This window comes from Trichomycterus rosablanca, chromosome 18, assembly GCF_030014385.1.
Source record: "Trichomycterus rosablanca isolate fTriRos1 chromosome 18, fTriRos1.hap1, whole genome shotgun sequence".
Classification (NCBI taxonomy): Eukaryota; Metazoa; Chordata; class Actinopteri; order Siluriformes; family Trichomycteridae; genus Trichomycterus; species Trichomycterus rosablanca.
In genome coordinates this window covers 8,154,256-8,176,142 of record NC_086005.1, presented here as the reverse complement: position 1 = coordinate 8,176,142, position 21,887 = coordinate 8,154,256, and the positions used below count along the sequence as shown (strand labels likewise).

At 41.1% G+C, this 21,887-nt stretch overlaps 1 protein-coding gene across 4 annotated transcripts in view; it reads left to right on the top strand.

Annotated features, from left to right (window-relative positions):
• Positions 1-21,887, top strand: part of pam (peptidylglycine alpha-amidating monooxygenase) — a 96,551-nt gene that overhangs the window by 34,086 nt on the left and 40,578 nt on the right. For all 4 annotated transcript variants that reach the window (XM_063013614.1, XM_063013612.1, XM_063013615.1 and 1 more), the window contains exons 6-12: positions 6,857-6,948; positions 7,532-7,615; positions 11,119-11,167; positions 12,289-12,356; positions 14,019-14,099; positions 14,249-14,325; positions 19,102-19,205. In XM_063013614.1, the coding sequence (XP_062869684.1) occupies positions 6,857-6,948; positions 7,532-7,615; positions 11,119-11,167; positions 12,289-12,356; positions 14,019-14,099; positions 14,249-14,325; positions 19,102-19,205 (555 nt within the window). The remainder of the gene's footprint in view (positions 1-6,856; positions 6,949-7,531; positions 7,616-11,118; positions 11,168-12,288; positions 12,357-14,018; positions 14,100-14,248; positions 14,326-19,101; positions 19,206-21,887) is intronic.

The following is a 21,887-nucleotide window of genomic DNA, read 5'->3' as shown; positions in this document are numbered from 1 at the left end:
ATGACATGTGACTTATCACACCCAAATCTAGAGAGCTGGTGTCTAGATGTACGAGATGAGTAAGAGCACACGGTGCAAACATCACCTTTATCTACATTTACATTTTCAGCATTTAGCTGACGCGTTTATCCAAAGCGACTTACAATTCTTTCAAATCTGTATACAGTTTGAGCAGTTGAGGATTAAGGGCCTTGCTCAGGGGCCCAACGGTGGCAACCTGGCAGTAGTGAGGGTTGAACCTGCAACCTTCTAATTACTAGTCCTGTACCTTAACCACTGAGCTACCATTCTCTCTTATGTGACAGTATTTAGCACTTAAATTACATCGAAATGAAGGAACACTTTAATGGTCTGCTGAAACATTTGGTTGAGCTTACTTTGAGTCTAACTACTTGGGTAAAAATAAACTGTATTTAAATAATCTTGTTTGGGCTGTGTCTACTGCTTGGTTGACAGATATTTGTAGATGGTTTTAAGAAAACAGCCTTTCTAACCTGTATGTCAGCTTGAAGCTAGCAGCTAAAACATCATCTATAAAAGTTGCATCATTTTTGTGATCATCTCAACTGTTTGGTAGAGGTTCATTGAAAAATACTGTGTGCACTAGTAAAAAATATCAATTGTTTGTTGTTTTAAACAATATTTTCTTGGTGAGACCATTAAAGGGTTAAAGCTGTAACTAATCTTACAAACTGTCTCTGGGTCACTCTCTAATTGCTCTGTTCTATAGTCACAAAGCTAGAGCTTTGGTCAGTGTGCTCTCAGTGCAAGTCCCAAGCCCAAATAAAATAAGAGGATTGTTCTGAAACTTAATGCGATGCAACCACAGTATGTCTCTTCTCTGTAGTTTTTTCTCTTCTATAAAATAAATCTTTTTTTCTCATTTAAGTGTTGTTTGAAGTAGGCCTACATTTAAGGCAAGGTAACAAAATGTTCATGATTGTTCATCATTGATATTAATAACGTTATCTCAACAATCCACCCAAACGTTTTCTCAACAATCCACCCAACTATTCTCTCAACAATCTACCCAAACGTTTTCTCAACAATCCACCCAAACGTTTTCTCAACAATCCACCCAAACGTTTTCTCAACAATCCACCCAAACGTTTTCTCAACAATCCACCCAAACGTTTTCTCAACAATCCACCCAACTATTCTCTCAACAATCCACCCAAACGTTTTCTCAACAATCCACCCAAACGTTTTCTCAACAATCCACCCAAACGTTCCCTCAACAATCCACCCAAACGTTTTCTCAACAATCCACCCAAACGTTCCCTCAACAATTCACCCAAACGTTTTCTCAACAATCCACCCAAACGTTCCCTCAACAATCCACCCAAACGTTTTCTCAACAATCCACCCAAACGTTCCCTCAACAATCCACCCAAACGTTTTCTCAACAATCCACCCAAACGTTCCCTCAACAATCCACCCAAACGTTCCCTCAACAATCCACCCAAACGTTTTCTCAACAATACACCCAAACGTTTTCTCAACAATCCACCCAACAATAACACAATTTGTTCTCACATCAGGATCGAGTTCCTCCACCTCATCCTCTAATTTCCTTAGTTCTTCTTCACTGAGTTTCTGCAGAAGCTCATCCTCATCCACGTCCCGATACTTTTCTATCTCCTTACGGAAAGACATGATGAACAAGAGGTGGTGAAAGCAGGAACAAAAAAAAAAAACAAGAGAGAAAGAAAAGAATGCCCCCCCAAAAGCCTCGACACCTGGAGAAAAAGAAAAACATGATGTTATTAATATCAAAAAGATCTTACAAAAAGTTGGGGGAACGTTTGGGGGGGAACATTGGGGGAACGTTCGTGAAGGAACGTTGAGGGAATGTTCTAGGGGAACGTTGAGGGAATGTTTGGGGGGGAACGTTGAGGGAACGTTCGTGGGGAAACATTGAGGGAACGTATGCGAAGAAACGTTGAAGGAACGTTCTTGGGGTAACGTTGACGGAACGTTTGTGGGGAAACGTTGTGGGAACGTTCTTAGGGTAGCGTTGAGGGAACGTTTGTGGGGGAACGTTGGGGGAACGTTCTTAGGGTAACGTTGAGGGAACGTTTGTGGGGAAACGTTGGGGAAACGTTCTTGGGGGAACGTTGAGGGAATGTTTGTGGTGAAACATTGAGGGAACGTTTGTGGGGAAACGTTGAGGGAACGTTTTTGATGGAACGTTGGGGGAATGTTCTTGGGGGAACGTTGAGGGAACGTTCGTTGAGAAACGTTGAGGGAACGTTTGTGGGGAATTGTTGAGAAAACTTTTGGGGGGAACGCAGGGGGAACGTTCGTGGTGGAACTTTGAGGGAACGTTCGTGGGGAAACGTTGAGGGAGCGTTCGTGAAGGAAAATTGAGAAAACGTTTGGGGGGAACGTTCGTGGGGGAACTTTGAGGGGGGGAATGTTGAGGGAACATTTGGGTTTTCAACAATCCACCCAAACGTTCCCTCAACAATCCACCCAAACGTTCCCTCAACAATCCACCCAAACGTTTTCATAAAAATCCACCCAACCATTCCCTCATTAATCCACCCAAACGTTTTCTCAACAATCCACCCAAACGTTTTCTCAACAATCCACCCAAACGTTTCCTCAACAATCCACCCAAACGTTTTCTCAACAACCCACCCAAACGTTCCCTCAACAATCCACCCAAACGTTTTCATAAAAATCCACCCAACCATTCCCTCATTAATCCACCCAAACGTTTTCTCAACAATCCACCCAAACGTTTCCTCAACAATCCACCCAAACGTTTCCTCAACAATCCACCCAAACGTTTCCTCAACAATCCACCCAAACGTTTTCTCAACAATCCACCCAAACGTTTCCTTAACAATCCACCCAAACGTTCCCTCAACAATCCACCCAAACGTTTTCATAAAAATCCACCCAACCATTCCCTCATTAATCCACCCAAACGTTTTCTCAACAATCCACCCAAACGTTTTCTCAACAATCCACCCAAACGTTTCCTCAACAATCCACCCAAACGTTTCCTCAACAATCCACCCAAACGTTTTCTCAACAATCCACCCAAACGTTTCCTCAACAATCCACCCAAACGTTTTCTCAACAATCCACCCAAACGTTTCCTCAACAATCCACCCAAACGTTTTCTCAACAATCCACCCAAACGTTTTCTCAACAATCCACCCAAACGTTTCCTTAACAATCCACCCAAACGTTTTCTCAACAATCCACCCAAACGTTTCCTCAACAATCCACCCAAACGTTTTCTCAACAATCCACCCAAACGTTTCCTCAACAATCCACCCAAACGTTTTCTCAACAATCCACCCAAACGTTTCCTTAACAATCCACCCAAATGTTTTCTCAACAATCCACCCAAACGTTTCCTTAACAATCCACCCAAACGTTCCCTCAACAATCCACCCAAACGTTTTCATAAAAATCCACCCAACCATTCCCTCATTAATCCACCCAAACGTTTTCTCAACAATCCACCCAAACGTTTCCTCAACAATCCACCCAAACGTTTCCTCAACAATCCACCCAAACGTTTTCATAAAAATCCACCCAACCATTCCCTCATTAATCCACCCAAACGTTTTCTCAACAATCCACCCAAACGTTTCCTCAACAATCCACCCAAACGTTTTCTCAACAATCCACCCAAACGTTTCCTCAACAATCCACCCAAACGTTTTCTCAACAATCCACCCAAACGTTTCCTCAACAATCCACCCAAACGTTTCCTTAACAATCCACCCAAACGTTTCCTTAACAATCCACCCAAACGTTTTCTCAACAATACACCCAAACGTTTCCTTAACAATCCACCCAAACGTTTCCTCAACAATCCACCCAAGTGTTTCCTCAACAATCCACCCAAACGTTTCCTCAACAATCCACCCAAACGTTTCCTCAACAATCCACCCAAACGTTTTCTCAACAAAACACAAACGTACACCCAATACACAACAATCCACCCAAACGTTTTCTGAACAATCCACCCAAACGTTTTCTCAACAATACACCCAAACGTTTTCTTCAACAATCCACCCAAACGTTTCCTTAACAATCCACCCAAACGTTTCCTTAACAATCCACCCAAACGTTTTCTCAACAATACACCCAAACGTTTCCTTAACAATCCACCCAAACGTTTCCTCAACAATCCACCCAAGTGTTTCCTCAACAATCCACCCAAACGTTTCCTCAACAATACACCCAAACATTTTCTCAACAATCCACCCAAACATTTTCTTAACAATCCACCCAAACGTTTTCTCAACAATACACCCAAACGTTTTCTTCAACAATCCACCCAAACGTTTTCTCAACAATCCACCCAAACGTTTTCTCAACAATACACCCAAACGTTTTCTCAACAATCCACCCAAACGTTTTCTCAACAATCCACCCAAACGTTTTCTCAACAATCCACCCAAACGTTTTCTCAACAATCCACCCAAACGTTATCTCAACAATCCACCCAAACGTTTTCTCAACAATCCACCCAAACGTTTTCTCAACAATCCACCCAACCGTTCTCTCAACAATCCACCCAAACGTTCTCTCAACAATCCACCCAAACGTTTTCTCAACAAGCCACCCAAACGTTTTCTCAACAATCCACCCAAACGTTTTCTCAACAATCCACCCAAACGTTTTCTCAACAAGCCACCCAAACATTTTCTCAACAAGCCACCCAAACGTTTTCTCAACAATCCACCCAAACGTTCCCTCAACAATTCACCCAAACGTTCCCTCAACAATCCACCCAAACGTTTTCTCAACAATCCACCCAACCATTCTCTCAACAATCCACCCAAACGTTTTCTCAACAAGCCACCCAAACGTTCCCTCAACAATCCACCCAAACGTTTTCTCAACAATCCACCCAACCATTCTCTCAACAATCCACCCAAACGTTTTCTCAACAATACACCCTAACGTTTTCTCAACAATACACCCAAACGTTTTCTCAACAATACACCCAAACGTTTTCTCAACAATCCACCCAACCATTCTCTCAACAATCCACCCAAACGTTTTCTCAACAAGCCACCCAAACGTTTTCTCAACAATCCACCCAAACGTTCCCTCAACAATTCACCCAAACGTTCCCTCAACAATACACCCTAACGTTTTCTCAACAATACACCCAAACGTTTTCTCAACAATACACCCAAACGTTTTCTCAACAATCCACCCAACCATTCTCTCAACAATCCACCCAAACGTTTTCTCAACAAGCCACCCAAACGTTTTCTCAACAATCCACCCAAACGTTCCCTCAACAATTCACCCAAACGTTCCCTCAACAATACACCCTAACGTTTTCTCAACAATACACCCAAACGTTCCCTCAACAATACACCCTAACGTTTTCTCAACAATACACCCAAACGTTTTCTCAACAATACACCCTAACGTTTTCTCAACAATACACCCAAATGTTTTCTCAACAATCCACCCAAACGTTTTCTCAACAATCCACCCAAACGTTTTCTCAACAAGCCACCCAAACGTTTTCTCAACAATCCACCCAAACGTTCCCTCAACAATTCACCCAAACGTTCCCTCAACAATCCACCCAAACGTTCCCTCAACAATACACCCTAAAGTTTTCTCAACAATACACCCAAACGTTTTCAACAATTCACCCAAAAATTCCCTCCACAACCCACCCAACCATTTTTTCAACAGTTCATCCAAACATTCCCAACAATCTACCCAAAAAATTTATCTATCCTCAACAATCCACCCAAACGTTTCCTCAACAATCCACCCAAACGTTTCCTCAACAATCCACCCAAACTTTTCCTCAACAATCCACCCAAACGTTTTCTCAACAATCCACCCAAACGTTTCCTCAACAATCCACCCAAACGTTTCCTCAACAATCCACTCAAACGTTTTCTCAACAATCCACCCAAACGTTTCCTCAACAATCCACCCAACCATTCCCTCAACAGTCCACCCAAACGTTTTCACAAAAATCCACCCAAACGTTCCCTTAACAATCCACCTTATTTTAGTTTTTAAAAACTAAAAAAATAAACAATATCTTGTTGTCCAGTTGCACAAAAAAATCTATAATAAATAAATACATATATTTTTATTTTTATTTTGAAATTTTCCATCCAATTTTCTTCCCTAATCTGGTCGTATCTAATTACCCTGATTGCATCACGCTTCCCCTCTACCGATACTACCCTCCACTGCTAACTGAGGATTGCTGCAACTGACACACGCCTCCTCCGACACGTGTGCAGTAGCGACTACATCTTGATCATTACAATCTGCTGTTGCATACCTCCACTCTTGACCGGTGTAGTACCAACTTCTTCTTTTGACCTGTTTGAGGTATTTTCATATGGGTGTCTGTATAATGCATGGAGAGTTACACTAATCTTTATTATTTCCCGGCTCATTGCTCAGAAGCCATCGATCAGCAAGCAGAGGCCATAATTGCAGCAGTTATGAGGAATCCCCTCCAGCATTCCCACCCTCGTACTGGCCAATCGTCATCCGTGTAGTTGCCTAGCAGGCCGTAACCAGAGCTGAGATTCAAACTCATAAGCTTGGGATGTCAACACTGGTGGGCTAGCGTGCTTTACCTCTGTGCCATCCAAGCACCCCAAACCCCTTTGGACATTTCTGTAATAGGAGTACAGAGGTGTGTACTGCAGACTGAGGTCCACCACTTTACTAGATCTCCCCGATACAGACGTGTTTACCTCTGTTATCTTTCATTCACGCAGCTCTCAGGTGTGTGCTGTGCCGTACTCAGTGTTTAGAGATGAATGAATAATGGAACACAGCTGCAGGTGGGTTGTATTGAATGACGTACGCGTGTGTGTTTGTGCAGGGACTGTGGGACCGAGCAGGGCACCTGTGAGGACGAGGCCAAAATCATGTACGCCTGGGCCAGGAATGCCTCGCCCACCAAGCTCCCTAAAGGTAAGATCACGTTTTCACTCGTTTCATATGCTCGACCTGTCATCATATTTATATACATAAGCTGTATGGCCAGAAGTGTGTAAACACCTGATTATGAGCATGTTGGGCCATTTCCAAAACCATGGGCTTTGCAGCTATAACAGTCCTCTGGGACTGAGTATTTTTGTGGATGATTTTTATGTTGGTAAGGAAGACCTGGCTCACCACTGACGATCCAATTCACTCCAAAAGTGTTTACAGGCCACTTACGTTGCTCCACTCCAAAAATATTTCTGGCCATGAAGTGTTTTATCTGTCTCTTTTTCTCTGCTTTTTCTGAACTCTGTGACTCTCTCCTGTGTTATCAACAACCTCAGATAACTAACTAGTGAGATCATTAATAACCGGAGGATTTACCCCAGGCCAGTGTAATTGCTCTGCAGTGTGTCACTTGATCTACTTATCTCCAAAGAACAGAAAACCACAGAGACATTAATTGGTTCCTTGACACCATCATTTTTTATCTGTCTACTCTTTTCTCTTTCTATCTTACATTTACTGCACTGTTATTCACATTAACCCTGGTCCTTCCTGTCTCGTACAGATGTTGGCTTTAGAGTTGGGGGAGAAACCAGGATCACCTACTTTGTGCTGCAAATCCACTATGGTGACATCAGTAACTTTAGAGGTGAGTTGCAATAATCAGGTCATGTTCCCACCAAAAGAAAAATCAGAACTGACCCTCTTATCCTGTTAGTTCATGTTTCTCTTAATAACGTACATGATCACAATATTTAGCATCAATCCCATAATACCTAGTAATTGAGATAGCATGATTAATGAAACAGTTTTAGAATGTGATGTGCTTGTGATATTACAGGTCTTACAAGTTTTCATTTAAAAACCTAACAATAATTAAAAGGTCAGCATTCTTATGCTGGGTTTGTCTAGACGGAAATGCTGTATACAGGGTAACTACTTAGAACCGTCTCCTCAAACCCTTAATCTAGTTATAAATATGATAACTGTAGAATTTACTTTAGATTTATAATCAGATATTACATCTTTAATATGTGGACCAATAATATATTTATACATTTTTGGTGTTCAGACAGACAATGTAAATGCAGGCTTTAGTTGAAGTGTCCATGTCCTCTGACTTGGACTTCTTCAAATGGATGAAGGACATTAATCACCTAAAGTCCAAGTATCTAGTTTCCAGTTCTAAGTTAAGTCAAATGCAGCATTACACCTGGCCCATAATACGACATTTATACAATTCTTACTGATTTTGACAAATGTCAGATAGGCTATATAAACTTTTACAACAGCCACTCTTCTGAGAAGGCTTCCCACAAAATGTTGTAGTAAGTAGCTCTGAGGGAATTTGTGCCCATTCAGTCAAATAGCATTTGTATGGATGGATACTGATGTTGGTCAAGAAAGTCTGAATTGATGTTCCAGTTCTTTCCAAAGCCTTTCAGTGGGGCTGAGGTCAGGGCTCTGTGCAGGCCACTGTGTTTATTTAAACCAAGCTTTTCTTCATGTCTTTTTAGACCTCGCTTTGTGCTCAGGGGTAGTCAACTGTTTCAGCAAAGTTGGAAGCATATGATTTTCTTATAATTGTATAATTACACCAGTTAGCAATTGTTGTGACTGAAACACATGAATTCAAAACTTACAAAGGTTGTCCCAATACTTTTGTTCATATTGTATATACTGTATAGTCCATGCTGTCATTGTGCTTAGGAAATTATTGTTATTTAATGATGTTAATAAGTCAGACATAATTAGAGATTTTAAATAACCTAAATGGTGGTCATGAAATCCTGCTTGCTGATATTGCTGGAATAGCATTAATGTTTCCCCATACCCTGGTTTACTGGTCAATGTTGGAGCTAGGTTTTTTGGGTGGTGCTAGTGTGTGGAAGGTTTGGGAGGGATTTAGGGGTTGGGAGGCAGTACCGGGACCTTGGCTAGTAGGTAAAGGTCCCTTGATGATCCCACAGTGGTATGGAAATTGTGAGCATGGAGTAAAGATGCAGATGATTTCTGACTGAATGCTGGCACAGTGTTTCTGTTTCACAGTCAAGGACTGATGCGAAAACAAGCGAGTGAAACTAGCAGCTGAAATTATAATGAGAAAAATTAGGTTGCAGTCAGTCTGCCTGCACATTCTCTGACTTAATTGGTCTAATAATTTATTTGCCTTTCCAGTTATGTTTAAAATGCCTGTGTGGAAAATGTGTGTTACATTTATAACTAGGACTAACAGTTGGTTTAGAATTATGTCCTTTTTACTACTTGACCATCAAACGTTATGGGTGTTTACAAGTATAGAATCATTTAGTTGATGCAAGAAATCAGACATCAGCAAAAATTTGTCAGATTGGTGCCAGTGACCCATTTGGAAACCTGACCTGTATTCAGTCGAATTTCTATGGACAGGGCTTAAAATCACTCCACACCACAACCCACCAAATAACCTGCCAGACTCCAGGCTTATCTAAAATAAATTTAGCTTTAACAGTGAAATTTAAGGTGGTTCAAGCACAGATAACAATACTTAATTGCTGGCACATGTTTAATAAAATGTGATAATTTAAGTATATGAATGTATATAATGTATAATAGTGTCAAATGGGCAAACGTTAGGATAGTATTAAAAGAAATTAAAATGGTGCAGAGCTGATCCTCCCAGTAAGACTTAAGGCAGCAGTAACCAAAACAACAATATTATTCCTCTGACTAGGATAGAATAGACAGCTAATAAAATGACGTCACACCCTGCTGAGTTATTTTCCTGACTAAGAGACTTGTTACTTTATGATGTTTAATAGCTTCAGTGAAGCTTCTGACATTTCAGCCACTATTTCTCTCCCATCTTCTCAACTGCCTCGTACACCGTGTAATTCAAGAAAATATCTTTTCAGCACCTACAAAACTATTGACCCACTCAGTATTACTTTACTATTTTACTTTAAAGGCTGACTGCATTTACCCAGTGCCATGACGTTTCTTTTATTCTTTTTCTTTTTTTTTGTTTGTTTTTTTGAACTGAGCCACATAAGATCCAGAGACTTACTACATTATGGAATTTAAAACATGAATGACCTCACTGGTGCTTTTATAAGGTTGATATGTTGGTGTGTTGTCAGTGTTGCTTGTAATCCACTAACGTTTTGGTAAATGTAATAACAGTATAATAATAAAAAACAGTTGTTTATTTAAAGTATCCTCCAGGCCACCCAAGAAGGATGGGCCCTGCTGAGTCTGGTTCCTCTCAAGGTTTCTTCCTGTAATTTTCAGGGAGTTTTTCCTTGCCACAGTCGCCCTCTGCTTGCTCAACAGGGGTTTTTGTATCTGTTGGTCCTGGATTTTGTAAAGTTGCTTTGAGACAATGTATATTGTAAAAAGCGCTATATAAATAAAGTTGACTTGACTTGACTTGACTTATTGGCTGCTCAGGTGGCACAGTGGTAAAACACGCTAGCACATCAGAGCTGGGATTTCGAACACATTGTGTCGAATCTCAGCTTGCCCATCCGGCTGGGCTGGGCGCCACATGAACCAGGGTTCCTCATAACTGGTGCAATTACGACCTCTGCTGGCTGATTGATGGTGTCTGCACAGGGTTGGGGAATAATGATGATCAGGGTGTGGCTCTTCATGCACTCGCCTTGTGAAAAGAGGCAGTCAGTACTGCACAGGTGTCGGAGGGGGGGCGTGTGTCAGTTGCAAAGCTCCTCAGTCAGCAGTGGAGGGTTGTATCGGTGGAGGTGAAGAGTAACGCGATCAGGGGAATTGGATACGACTAGATTAGGGGAGAAAATTGGGGGGAAAATTCGGAGAAAGAGAGAGAGAAAAAAATGATACATAATATAAAAATCATAAAATCCCTTTTGCTATCGGACAGAGAAAATCCAAAATAGCCGGTTTTATTATTGCATTGTGCAGATCTGAATGAAATCCATTAATGCTGTCGTCTCTTTCCTGCTCATTATTGATGATACCACTGTTGTAATTGATCTATTTTATTCAGGGTTCATTTAGAATGAAAAATGATTACAAACGACATGGAGAAATCTCAGGGCTCTCAGTAAAAAGATCTGTGAGCGAGGTTGTGGTTGCAATTGTGTGATGTAAATTAGGATGAATGGTTTGAGCTAATGCTGCTTTATTCATTTCTAGATCACCATAGAGACTGCTCAGGACTTACTCTAACAATGACTTCCAAACCGTGAGTTTTAATCCCTGTTACTTTTGTGTCTCTTTTATGTTTCTTTTTGAACAGATTTGAAAAGTTTGTTCGTGGTTAGAATTCCTTCTGGGCTTGTAGACTCGGTGCTGTATTAATTGGAATTTTTACTTGGACGTTATAATGAGCTCAGTAAACGTTTAGAATTTAATGGGTTTTTTATAAATTTTAACAGAAATCTTACCAGCTGTTAGATTTTTTAACCTAAGACTTTTTTAATGCATTTAAGTTAATTGAATCAATTCTTAATGTGATTAATTAGACTCTCTCTCTCTCTCTCTCTCTCTCTCTCTCTCTCTCTCTCTCTCTCTCTCTGTGGAAGTCATTAGAGTCGTGCTTTTAATAGCCACAGAAACAGCAAATACAATTAATCAGGTTTTTATTCTTTGAGTTGCTTTGAAACTAACCAATTGACTGACTGACACAGTGGGTATTAAGTCAGAGGCGAAATCAATCAGATCAGTACTGTAGTAATACTACAATTTTATACCAGATCTTTCCCCTCATAACAAACACCAGCATCCATGCATATTACTGCATACCCATTTAAGAAAACCAAGCTTTTTTTCCTTTAACTCCTGTAAGTTGCGAGGTGGGGCATCCATGGATTGGACTTGTTTGTCCAGCACATCCCACAGATGCTTGATTGGATTGAGATCTGGGGAATTTGGAGGCCAAGTCAACACCTTAAACTCGTTGTGCTTCTCAAACCATTCCAGAACCATTCTTGCTTTGTGGCAGGGCTCATTATCCTGCTGAAAGAGGCCATCAGACCAGGCCACCTTCTTCTGTTTCTTCTTTATTGACTTGGCTTTGTGCACAGGGGCTGGAACAAGTAAGGGCCTTCCCTAAACTGTTGCTGCAAAGTTGAAAGCATATAATATTTTTTCTATAATTGATTTATTACATCTGTTAGCGATTGTTCTGACTGAAACACATAAATTCAGTAATCAGAAGGGGTGTCCCAATATTTTGGTCCATATATTTTGTTAGAAACAATCATATGAATGTAATTTAATTACATTTTTAGATGTAAAACTATTAGTGAAATCAATGTGATGTTATTTGGATCAGAATCTAATTGTATTTATATTTTCTTTTAGACAACCCTTTATAGCCGGCATATACCTGATGATGTCTGTGGACACCGTCATCCTTCCAGGAAAGACAGGTATGTAAATCTGTTACTTTCTGTTTACTGTTTTGTATTTTGTTTATGCATTTTCTCCCCTTTTTTGGTTCCTCTCCACTAATGCCGACCCCGGCTCTGATTGAAGAGAACGAAGCTAACCCACGCCCCCTCCGACACGTGGGCAGCAGCCGTATGCATCTTGTCACCTACACTTGATGAGTGCATATGTGGATCAGCACTGTGTATGGAGAGACACACCCTGATCAGCGCATTGTTTCCTCGTCTCTGTGCAAGCGCCATCAATCAGCCAGCAGAGGTCGTAGTTACATCAGTCATTAGAGAGTCCCTATCCGGCTTAATACCCCACCCCTATATGAACAACAGGCCAATCGTTGTTCATGTGGCTGCTCATACGTATTCGAGATCCCAGCTCTGGTGTTCTAGCGAGTGTTTTTACCGCTGCGCCACCTGAGCGGCCCAATCTGTGATCTGGGTCTTAAAGGAACACTTCGCCAGAAAATACACTTTACACAACGTTACCTCAAATGTATTTTGTCAGGTTGGGTATGTTTATATTTGCCAGAGGTCTGCTACAAAGCCAATGTAGCTAAACAAATGCTCAAGAACAACAGAAACTCACTGACCATGTTTGCTTCTGAAGTTCTGAATTATTTGCACTAAAGCTAAAGTAGCTAAACAAACACAAAGCAACTTACAACTACGACTAAATACGATTTAAGCAATTGAGGGTTAAGCAACTTGGTGAGTTTTGGGGAAAAACTGGCAACCTTCCTGGAGGCCCCACCTCACAACTTTCAGGAGTCTCTTTCAGGATCTGCTGCTAACATCTTGGTGCCAGATATCACAGCACACCTTCAGGGGTCTAGTGGAGTCCATGCCTCGACAGGTCAGGGCTGTATTGGCAGCAAAAGGGGGACCAACACAATATTAGGAAGGTGGTCATGCCTGGTATGTACACTATAATGCAGTCAGACAAGTATCGTCTCCTGGCAACCGCCAAACCCAGACTCGTCCATCGGATTGCCAGACGGAGAAGCGTGATTCGTCACTCCAGAGAACACGTCTCCAATGGTCTAGAGTCGAGTGGCGGCGTGCTTTACACCACTGCATCCGACGCCTTGCATCGCGCTTGGTGGTGGAAGTCTTGGACGCAGCTGCTCGCCCATGGAGACCCACTCCATGAAGCTCTCTACACACTGTTCTGGAGCTAATCTGAAGGCCACGTGAAGTTTGGAGGTCTGTAGCGATCGACTCTGCAGAAAGTTGGTGACCTCTGCGCACTATGCGCCTCAGCATCCGCTGACCCCGCTCTGTCATTTTACATGGACTACAACTTGGTGGCTGAGTTGCTGTCGTTCCCAATCGCTTCCACTTTGTTATAATACCACTGACAGTCGACTGTGGAATATTAAGTAGCGAGGAAATTTTACGTCTGGACTTGTTGCACAGGTGGCATCCTATCACGGTACCACGCTGGAATTCACTGAGCTCCTGAGAGCGACCCATTCTTTCACTAATGTTTGTAGAAGCAGTCTGCATGCCTAGGTGCTCGGTTTTATACACCTGTGGCCATGGAAATGATTGGAACACCTGAATTCAGTGATTTGGATGAGTAAATGAATACTTTTGGCAATATAGTGTATATAATAACGAAGCCGTTTTTTTCTTTCCGCTTTGCAGTCACCAATGCAGACATTGCTTGCAATTATTTATCATTTCCGATGTATCCGTTTGCCTTCAGGACCCACACCCATCACCTCGGTGAGTACCTTCATTTACGGAGACAGGATGAGATATTTTCTGCAGTTTTGTAAAATCCTAGAAAGCGTTTCATTGTGTGTGTGTGTGTGTGTGTGTGTGTGTGTGTGTGTGTGTGTGTGTGTGTGTGTGTGTGTGTGTGTGTGCTTTAGGTAAGGTTGTCAGTGGTTACAGAGTTCGGAATGATCAGTGGACACTAATTGGGCGGCAGTCCCCACAGTTACCACAGGTATGTTTGTTTTTTTCTTCTACTCTTGATGACGAGTCTATCAAGCCTCTCTGAATGTCTACAGGCTCCAGACGATCCAATAAAAAACATTACTACAGCATTTTGTTGACATCTCACACACACTGTTTTTTATTGGATCGTCTGGAGCCAGTAGCAAGTCTGACAGACAACTTTTGCACCTAATGACCACTCTTAAGGCCACTTATCGTACCTCCTGCCTTCATTCTAAAAATGTTAAATATTCAGTAGGGTTAAAAAGCTTCCACTTAACATCCTGCCGCTGCAGTCCTGACCATAACAACACTCACCGAGTGACATTAAAATCTGCATGATTACTGAAGCAGATAGCATTTAGGACTGTGGGCACATTAACAGCTCTCTCTCTCTCTCTCTCTCTCTCTCTCTCTCTCTCTCTCTCCACTTGTCTTAATCAGGATTTAATCCGGTTTTAAACCCTCATTTATTCGAAGATTTAAGGGCATACAGTGCTGTAAAAATTCGCCCCGTGATCGTATAATAATTAGAATTAGGCATAACATTATGACCACCTTCCTAATATTGTGTTGGTCCCCGTTTTACTGCCAAAACAGCCCTAACCCCTCTAGACATGGCCTCCACTAGATCCCTGAAGGTGTGCTGTGGTATCTAGCACCAAGATGTTAGCAGCAGATCCTTTAACTCCTCTAAGTTGCGAGGTATAAATGGTCTACATTAATGACCCTTGGCCACCCATGATCCTGTCACCGGTTTACCACTGTTCCTTCCTTGGACCACTTTTGATAGATACTGACCTGCAAACCGGGAACACCGCACAAGAGCTGCAGTTTTGGAGATACTCTGACCCAGTCGTCTAGCCGTCACAATTTGGCCCTTGTCAAACTCGCTCAAATCCTCATGCTCGTCCATTTTTCCTGTTTCTAACATCAACTTTGAGGATAAAATGTTCACTTGCTGCCTAATATATCCCCCCCAATAACAGGTGCCGCGATGAAGAGATAATCAGTGTTATTCACTTTACTTGTCAGTGGTCATAATGTTATGCCTGGTCGGTGTATAATAATAATAATAATAGTAATAATAATAATACTTATAATAATAATAAAACGTATAAGCATCAAAATGTGAATATTAGACGTGTAATAACAGTAGTAGTAATAATAATAATAATATAATAATAATAATAACAATAAAGCATAAGCATCAAAATGGGAATACTGGGTATGTATAATAATAATAATAATGTGTAGAATAAATAACTATAAATAGGGTCTTAATGGGTATATAATTGTCCATATTTGTGTGAGGTAGGCAGTTTTATGTAAAGTGCAGGTATAAATGATAATAGGTGTGTTCAGAAAGGTAATTGAGGTGGGAAGAACCTGTTCTTAAGCCGACTGGTCTTGGCACGTCTGCAACTGTCAACTATTTCCTCCCTTTCAAATGATCAAGTTGTGTTTTCTGTTCTACTTTTGTTGTATTACTTTATACACTGCCTGGCCAAAAAAAGGTCACCACCTGGATTTAACTAAGCAAATAGGTAAGAGCCTCCCATTGGATAATTACTGCATGGGTGATTATGTTTCAGCTGGCAACAAGTTATTTAACCCTAACTGATGCAGTGAGTAGCTTCTCATTTGTTAAACAACCATGTCGAAAGACACATCCTGTGGTCGTGGAAAATATGTTAATCTGTTTCAGAAGAGTCAAATTATTGGCATGAATAAAGCAGAGAAAACATGTAAGGAGAAACTGAAACTACTAAAATCGGGTTAAGAACTGTCCAGCGCATTATTAAAAAGTGGAAGGACAGTGGGGAAACATCATCCTCAAGGAAGGAATGTGGTCAGAAAAAAATCTTGAATGATCGTGATCAGCGATCACTTAAACGTTTGGTGAAATCAAATGGTAGAAAAACTCCAGTAGAACTCAGGGAAATGTTTAATAGTGAGAGTAAGAGCATTTCCACATGCACAGTGTGAAGGGAACTCAAGGGATTGGGACTAAACAGCTGTGTAGCCTTAAGAAAACCACTTGTCAGTGAGGCTAACCGGCAAAAACAGCTTCAATTTGAGGGAGCATGAAGACTGGACTCTGGAGCAATGGAAGAAGGTCATGTGGTCTGATCAGTCCAGATTTACCCTGTTCCAGAGTGATGGGCGCATCAGGGTAAGAAGATAGGCGGCTGAAGTGATGCACCCATCATGCCTAGTGCCTACCGTACAAGCCTGTTGGGGCAGTGCTATGATCTGGGGTTGCTGCAGTTGGTCAGGTCTAGGTTCAGCAATGTTATGTGCCCAAAGAATGAGGTCAGCTGACTACCTAAATATACTGAACCACCAGGTTATTCCATCAATTGATTTTTTCTTCCCTGATGGCACGGGCATATTCCAAGATGACAATGCCAGGATTCATCGGGCTCAAATTGTGAAAGAGTGGTTCAGGGAGCATGAGACATCATTTTCACACATGGATTGGCCACCACAGAGTCCAGACCTGAACCCCATTGAGAATCTTTGGGATGTGCTGGAGAAGACTTTGCGCAGTGGTCCAAATCTCCCATCATCAATACAAGATATTGGGGAAAAATGAATGCAACTCTGGACAGAAATAAATGTTGTGACATTGCAGAAGCTTGTGGAAACGATGCCACAGCGAATGCGTGCCGTGATCAAAGCTAAAGGCGGTCCAACGAAATATTAGAGTGTGTGACCTTTTTTTGGCCAGGCAGTGTATATAAGCAGCTAATGCCATTCATGTAACAATTAAAGCCACCTGCAGGGATGCAAAAACATTTATTTATTCATTTATGTTTGAAAATGACAGCAGGAAACCTTAATTGTGATCCCATGAAAACATTACAAGCTGATAATGAACAGTGTCTGTGGAGGATTGTATTTTTCTTCACAGTCAATGTGTATGTTTGTGATTTATCAGTTACTTTTTACAGTAGACCTGCAATGTGTCCATTAACAGTCTATTTCACTGTACAAATTACATCGTACTCTTTATTTAGCATTTTATTAAGCCACTATAGGACTATAAAACTGTAGGAACCGACATCTATTGCTCAGAAGTCTTCAGAAAAAGAACATGGGCATCACAGCAGTGTCACAGAGTGTCTTCAATATTGCTGAAAGGGAAATTATTGTTTATTTCTTATTGTGGAGCAGAAACTTAGTTCTTGTTTTGTTTTGACCCCAGGTTAGGCAAAACTCCCACTGGTCTTTTACATCAAGAAAAACTCCCACTGGTGTTTACCAACAGGATGTGAAGAGCATTGAGAAGTATTTATAGCAACATCCAGCCCACTGGTGCTTTCTGTTCCCATCAGGTTTAGCTGCTTTCATTTGGCCGCCTGAAACAACTTTTTACATGGCAACGAGTCTGACAATATTAAAACCATTTTATTCTCATGCACATGCTCGCTAAATTAATTTCACCTCAACCATGAAATTGCCTGTACCTTCTTCTCTTCCCCCTTTTTTCCAAGGAAATACTTGTTGCCCTATTTAACCATACAGCCATGATTCGGGACATACTGTTACAGCATTAGGGTTTTTTTTTTTTTTTTTCTGTAAGACTGCATTGTGTGCCAAACATATGCAAAAGGACAAATGGATGTTTTAAACTAGGTCAGTTGTAGCCTAGCAGTTAAGGTACTGGACTAGTAATCAAAAGGTCACTGGTTTAAACCCCACCACTGCCAGGTTGCCACTGTTGGGCCCTTAAGCAAGGCCATTTACCCTTAATTGCTTAGATAATATACACTTACGAGGCATAACATTGTGACCACTGACAGGTGAAGTGAATAACACTGATTATCTCTTCATCACGGCACCTGTTAGTGGGTGGTATATATTAGGCAGCAAGTGAACATTTTAAGAATTTGAGCGAGTTTGACAAGGGCCAAATTGTGATGGCTAGACGACTGGGTCAGAGCATCTCCAAATCGGGTCAGAGCATATCCAAAACTGCAGCTCTTGTGGGGTGTTTCAGGTCTGCAGTGGTCAGTATCTATCAAAAGTGGTCCAAGATAGGAACGGTGGTAAACCGGCAACAGGGTCATGGGCGCCCAAGGCTCATTGATGCACGTGTGGTCCGATCCAACAGACGAGCTACTGTAGTTCAGATTGCTGAAGAGGTTAATGCTGGTTCTGATAGAAAGGTGTCAGAATACACAGTGCATCACAGTTTGTTGTGTATGGGGCAGCAAAAAGGGGGACCAACACAATATTAGGAAGGTGGTCATAATGTTATTCCTGATCGGTGTATACTGTCATAGTACTGTAAGTTGCTTTGGATAAAAGCGTATGCTAAATGCCGAAAATGTAAATGTTAAACTGCCCCTAAATGTAAAGTAAGGGGCGGCAGAGTTTGCATGTTCTCCCACTAGTCCAAGGCCAATTGGAGCTACTAAAATTGCTCTTTCTGGGAGTGTGTGCGTGTGTGCGTGCGTGCGTGCGTGCGTGCGTGCGTGCGTGCGTGCGTGTGTGTGTGTGTGTGTGTGTGTGAATCTACCCTGTAATGGACTGGTGACATACCCAGGGTGTTTCCTGCTTTTCGCTCAATGAATGAGACCCACTGCAACTCTGATCAGGATGAAGTAATTACTAGAGAATAAAGAAATACATTTTCACTGTACTGAAGGGTTTATTGTTCTGTCTGAGCTCTGTATTGTGTGTGTTGATGTCTTGGCTGTAACATTGTGAAGTGAACAGCAGTGAATACAGTGGTTTTCCAATGAGCAGCTGCTGTGTTTTTTTTCCTTCATTCCAGGCCTTTTATCCAGTCAGCAATGCCATCGATGTGAGATACGGAGACACGCTGGCCGCCCGCTGCGTTTTTACAGGAGAAGGAAAGACCACTAGGACACAGATCGGGTATGTTTAAACTACTCTAGTGGAAAACTGTGTGCTGTGCATTTTTCTTTCTTTTTTTGTTGAATCCTTTGTTAAAAGTTCAGCTTTGTCATTATTTAATATAATAATACCGTGTTTCAGCTCATAACAGTGATGTCAAGTCTAGGAGAGATTAATGTGCATCCCTCTCTGAGAGTGCTAACCTGGAAGAAAAGCTTAAACTGCTTTTTGGTTCAGAGATTTTTCTGTCGAGTAAATGAGGTTTATCTGTTAGAAAGTGCGTGTAATGTGGGATTATTGTTTGGAGAGTGTGTATTAAAACGCCAACTATATTATCATATTATTAGTTTCAAATATTTAATACCACCTTTGATATTTCTGCACAGGAAGGTGTGCTCTGTCAGTGTTTTTCCCAAATAAAGCAGGCACCATGATTATTTAAGGAAATTACTGTTGAAAAGAACCAAACATGCACTCAATTAAAGGGTAAACGATGCCGGCCTACTTTTTTGGCACCATTTCAAAATAAATTCTCAGCTTATTTTTCTATAGACGTTTTAAAATAGATTATAAGTAAAAAAAAGGATTTTAATGTCATGTTTTACACTTTTTGGTTACATTCATGACAGAAACGATAGTTGATCATTACACAAGGTTCATCACTTCACAAGGTTATATGAAACACAGTCATGGACAATTTTGTATCTCCTATTCACCTCACTTGCACGTCTTTGGACTGTGGGAGGAAACCGGAGCATCCGGAGAAAACCCATGCGGACACGGGGAGAACATGCAAACTCCACACAGAAAGGACCTTCTGGGGATCGAACCCAGGACCTTCTTGCTGTGAGGCGACAGGGCTACCCACTTAGCCACCGTGCCGCCCGCAAAATCAGACATGAAATTCGAAATTCAAAGTATAAACCATTTTGTTGGTTAAACACTTTTAGAGGGTTAAGGGCCTTGCTCAATGACCCAACAGTGGCTACAGAGCTGTGCCAGGATTCAAACCAACAACCTGTTGATTAATAGCCCAAAATTCTCACACTAGGTTACCACTGTCCTATTTACTGTTGTATTTTCACTCTCTACTTCTTATGTTTTGGCAATTTTAATTTGTAGAAATCTACTGGTACTTCAACAATCTAATTTTTTTTTTGTAATACATTAAATAATCTAATAATTTTTTTTGTAATACATTAAGTTGAATTTAGACTTTTCCAAACAGCCTTTGTGATGATAAACCAAGTAGTTTGATGTCTTTTGTTCAGATTCATCTGTTTAGTTTTATTTTTTATGTTCTTGTAAATGCTCATAGGGTCAGTTAAAGGATTTCTTGCACTATGCAGCATTGTATTGTATGTTATGACCCACTTATATTACTCATATCCTCATTGTTATAGTATAAGAATGGTTCACCACCCAAATCATCTGGTCAGTGGTCATTCTTTTCGCTTTATAAATACAGTACAGTGGGGTGACAAAGTGTACAGAACAACACATGGGCTACAGTCAGCAATTGTATACCCAAAAGTTGATCCGTATAGTAGGCATACCTAACCTAATTAAGTGCTTAGTAAGTGTATACCGTTAATGTGATATATAAACAGCATATATTGTGTTTAAGAGTTTGGCTCTATAGCTGTAGTTCGAGAGCTTGTGTGGTGTGCTTTCTGTATTTGCATGCAGCGGGATTCCTGTCTTAAGATCAGCCATCTGTATGACAGGCGGTCGTTAGTGCTGGCCAGTGCCCAGCCCAGTGTAGCTCTCAGTCACCGCTCCCTATTGGTTACTGTGTGTTTCTGTCTGACTTTCTGTTTGAGTTTCTCTGTGTTTTCTGTGTTTGAGCTGTGGACTGTTTGAAGAATTCTCGAGCCTAAAGAAACGTTGTCTCCAGGGGAACTTGCAGTTTTTATTATGAGTGAAGCGGCATGTGTGTATTAGGAGAGAGTGGATGGTTCTCTTTTCCATATTTGTTGCCATGGAGATAGGGGAGTGCACAATGCTGATGTCAGAGAGTGCCATGTACCCCAGTTCTCATCTGAGTATACGCATCACATCCTGTCTAATAGGGATGGGTGATAGGGAAAAAAAATCCTGTTATTTCACAACATTTAAAACAATTAGGTAATAGGCACATGGTACAGTGCACCAGGAGTTTTAACTGAGGGCCTAAAGCCATGGTTTAGTCGTAGTTTATAATGATGTGCCATTTCCATTTTAAATCTCCGTTTCTTTGTTAATGTTTGCCAATTTGAATAAATAACAAGTGAATGTTATTATTTAATCTATCATGCATTCCTGTAATGTATTTATTTATTTTTGAGACCCCCCCCCCCCCCCCCCCCCCCCCACACACACACACACACACATTGGTTTTTTTTTTTTATTTCTCCCACTTTATCTCCCAAATCCCCAGTGGGTTGCCATTCTGTGTGGGTTGTGTTACTGCAGTGAAATTGGACCCATAGTAACCCTGACCAAGATAAAGCTGTGGTAAAATATGACAATAATTGGAAAATAATTATAAATAAAAGTTAAATAAATCAAGTTCTATAAACCAGTGCTGATGTTCTCACATATATCATGCAAGAAAATCATAAAAATCATAAAGGAACTTCAGGAACAAAATTAATAACAACCTTTTTTTGGAAGGTTTTTTATGAGCTAGAGGCTCACTTTCAACATCCCTTCCAGTAGAAT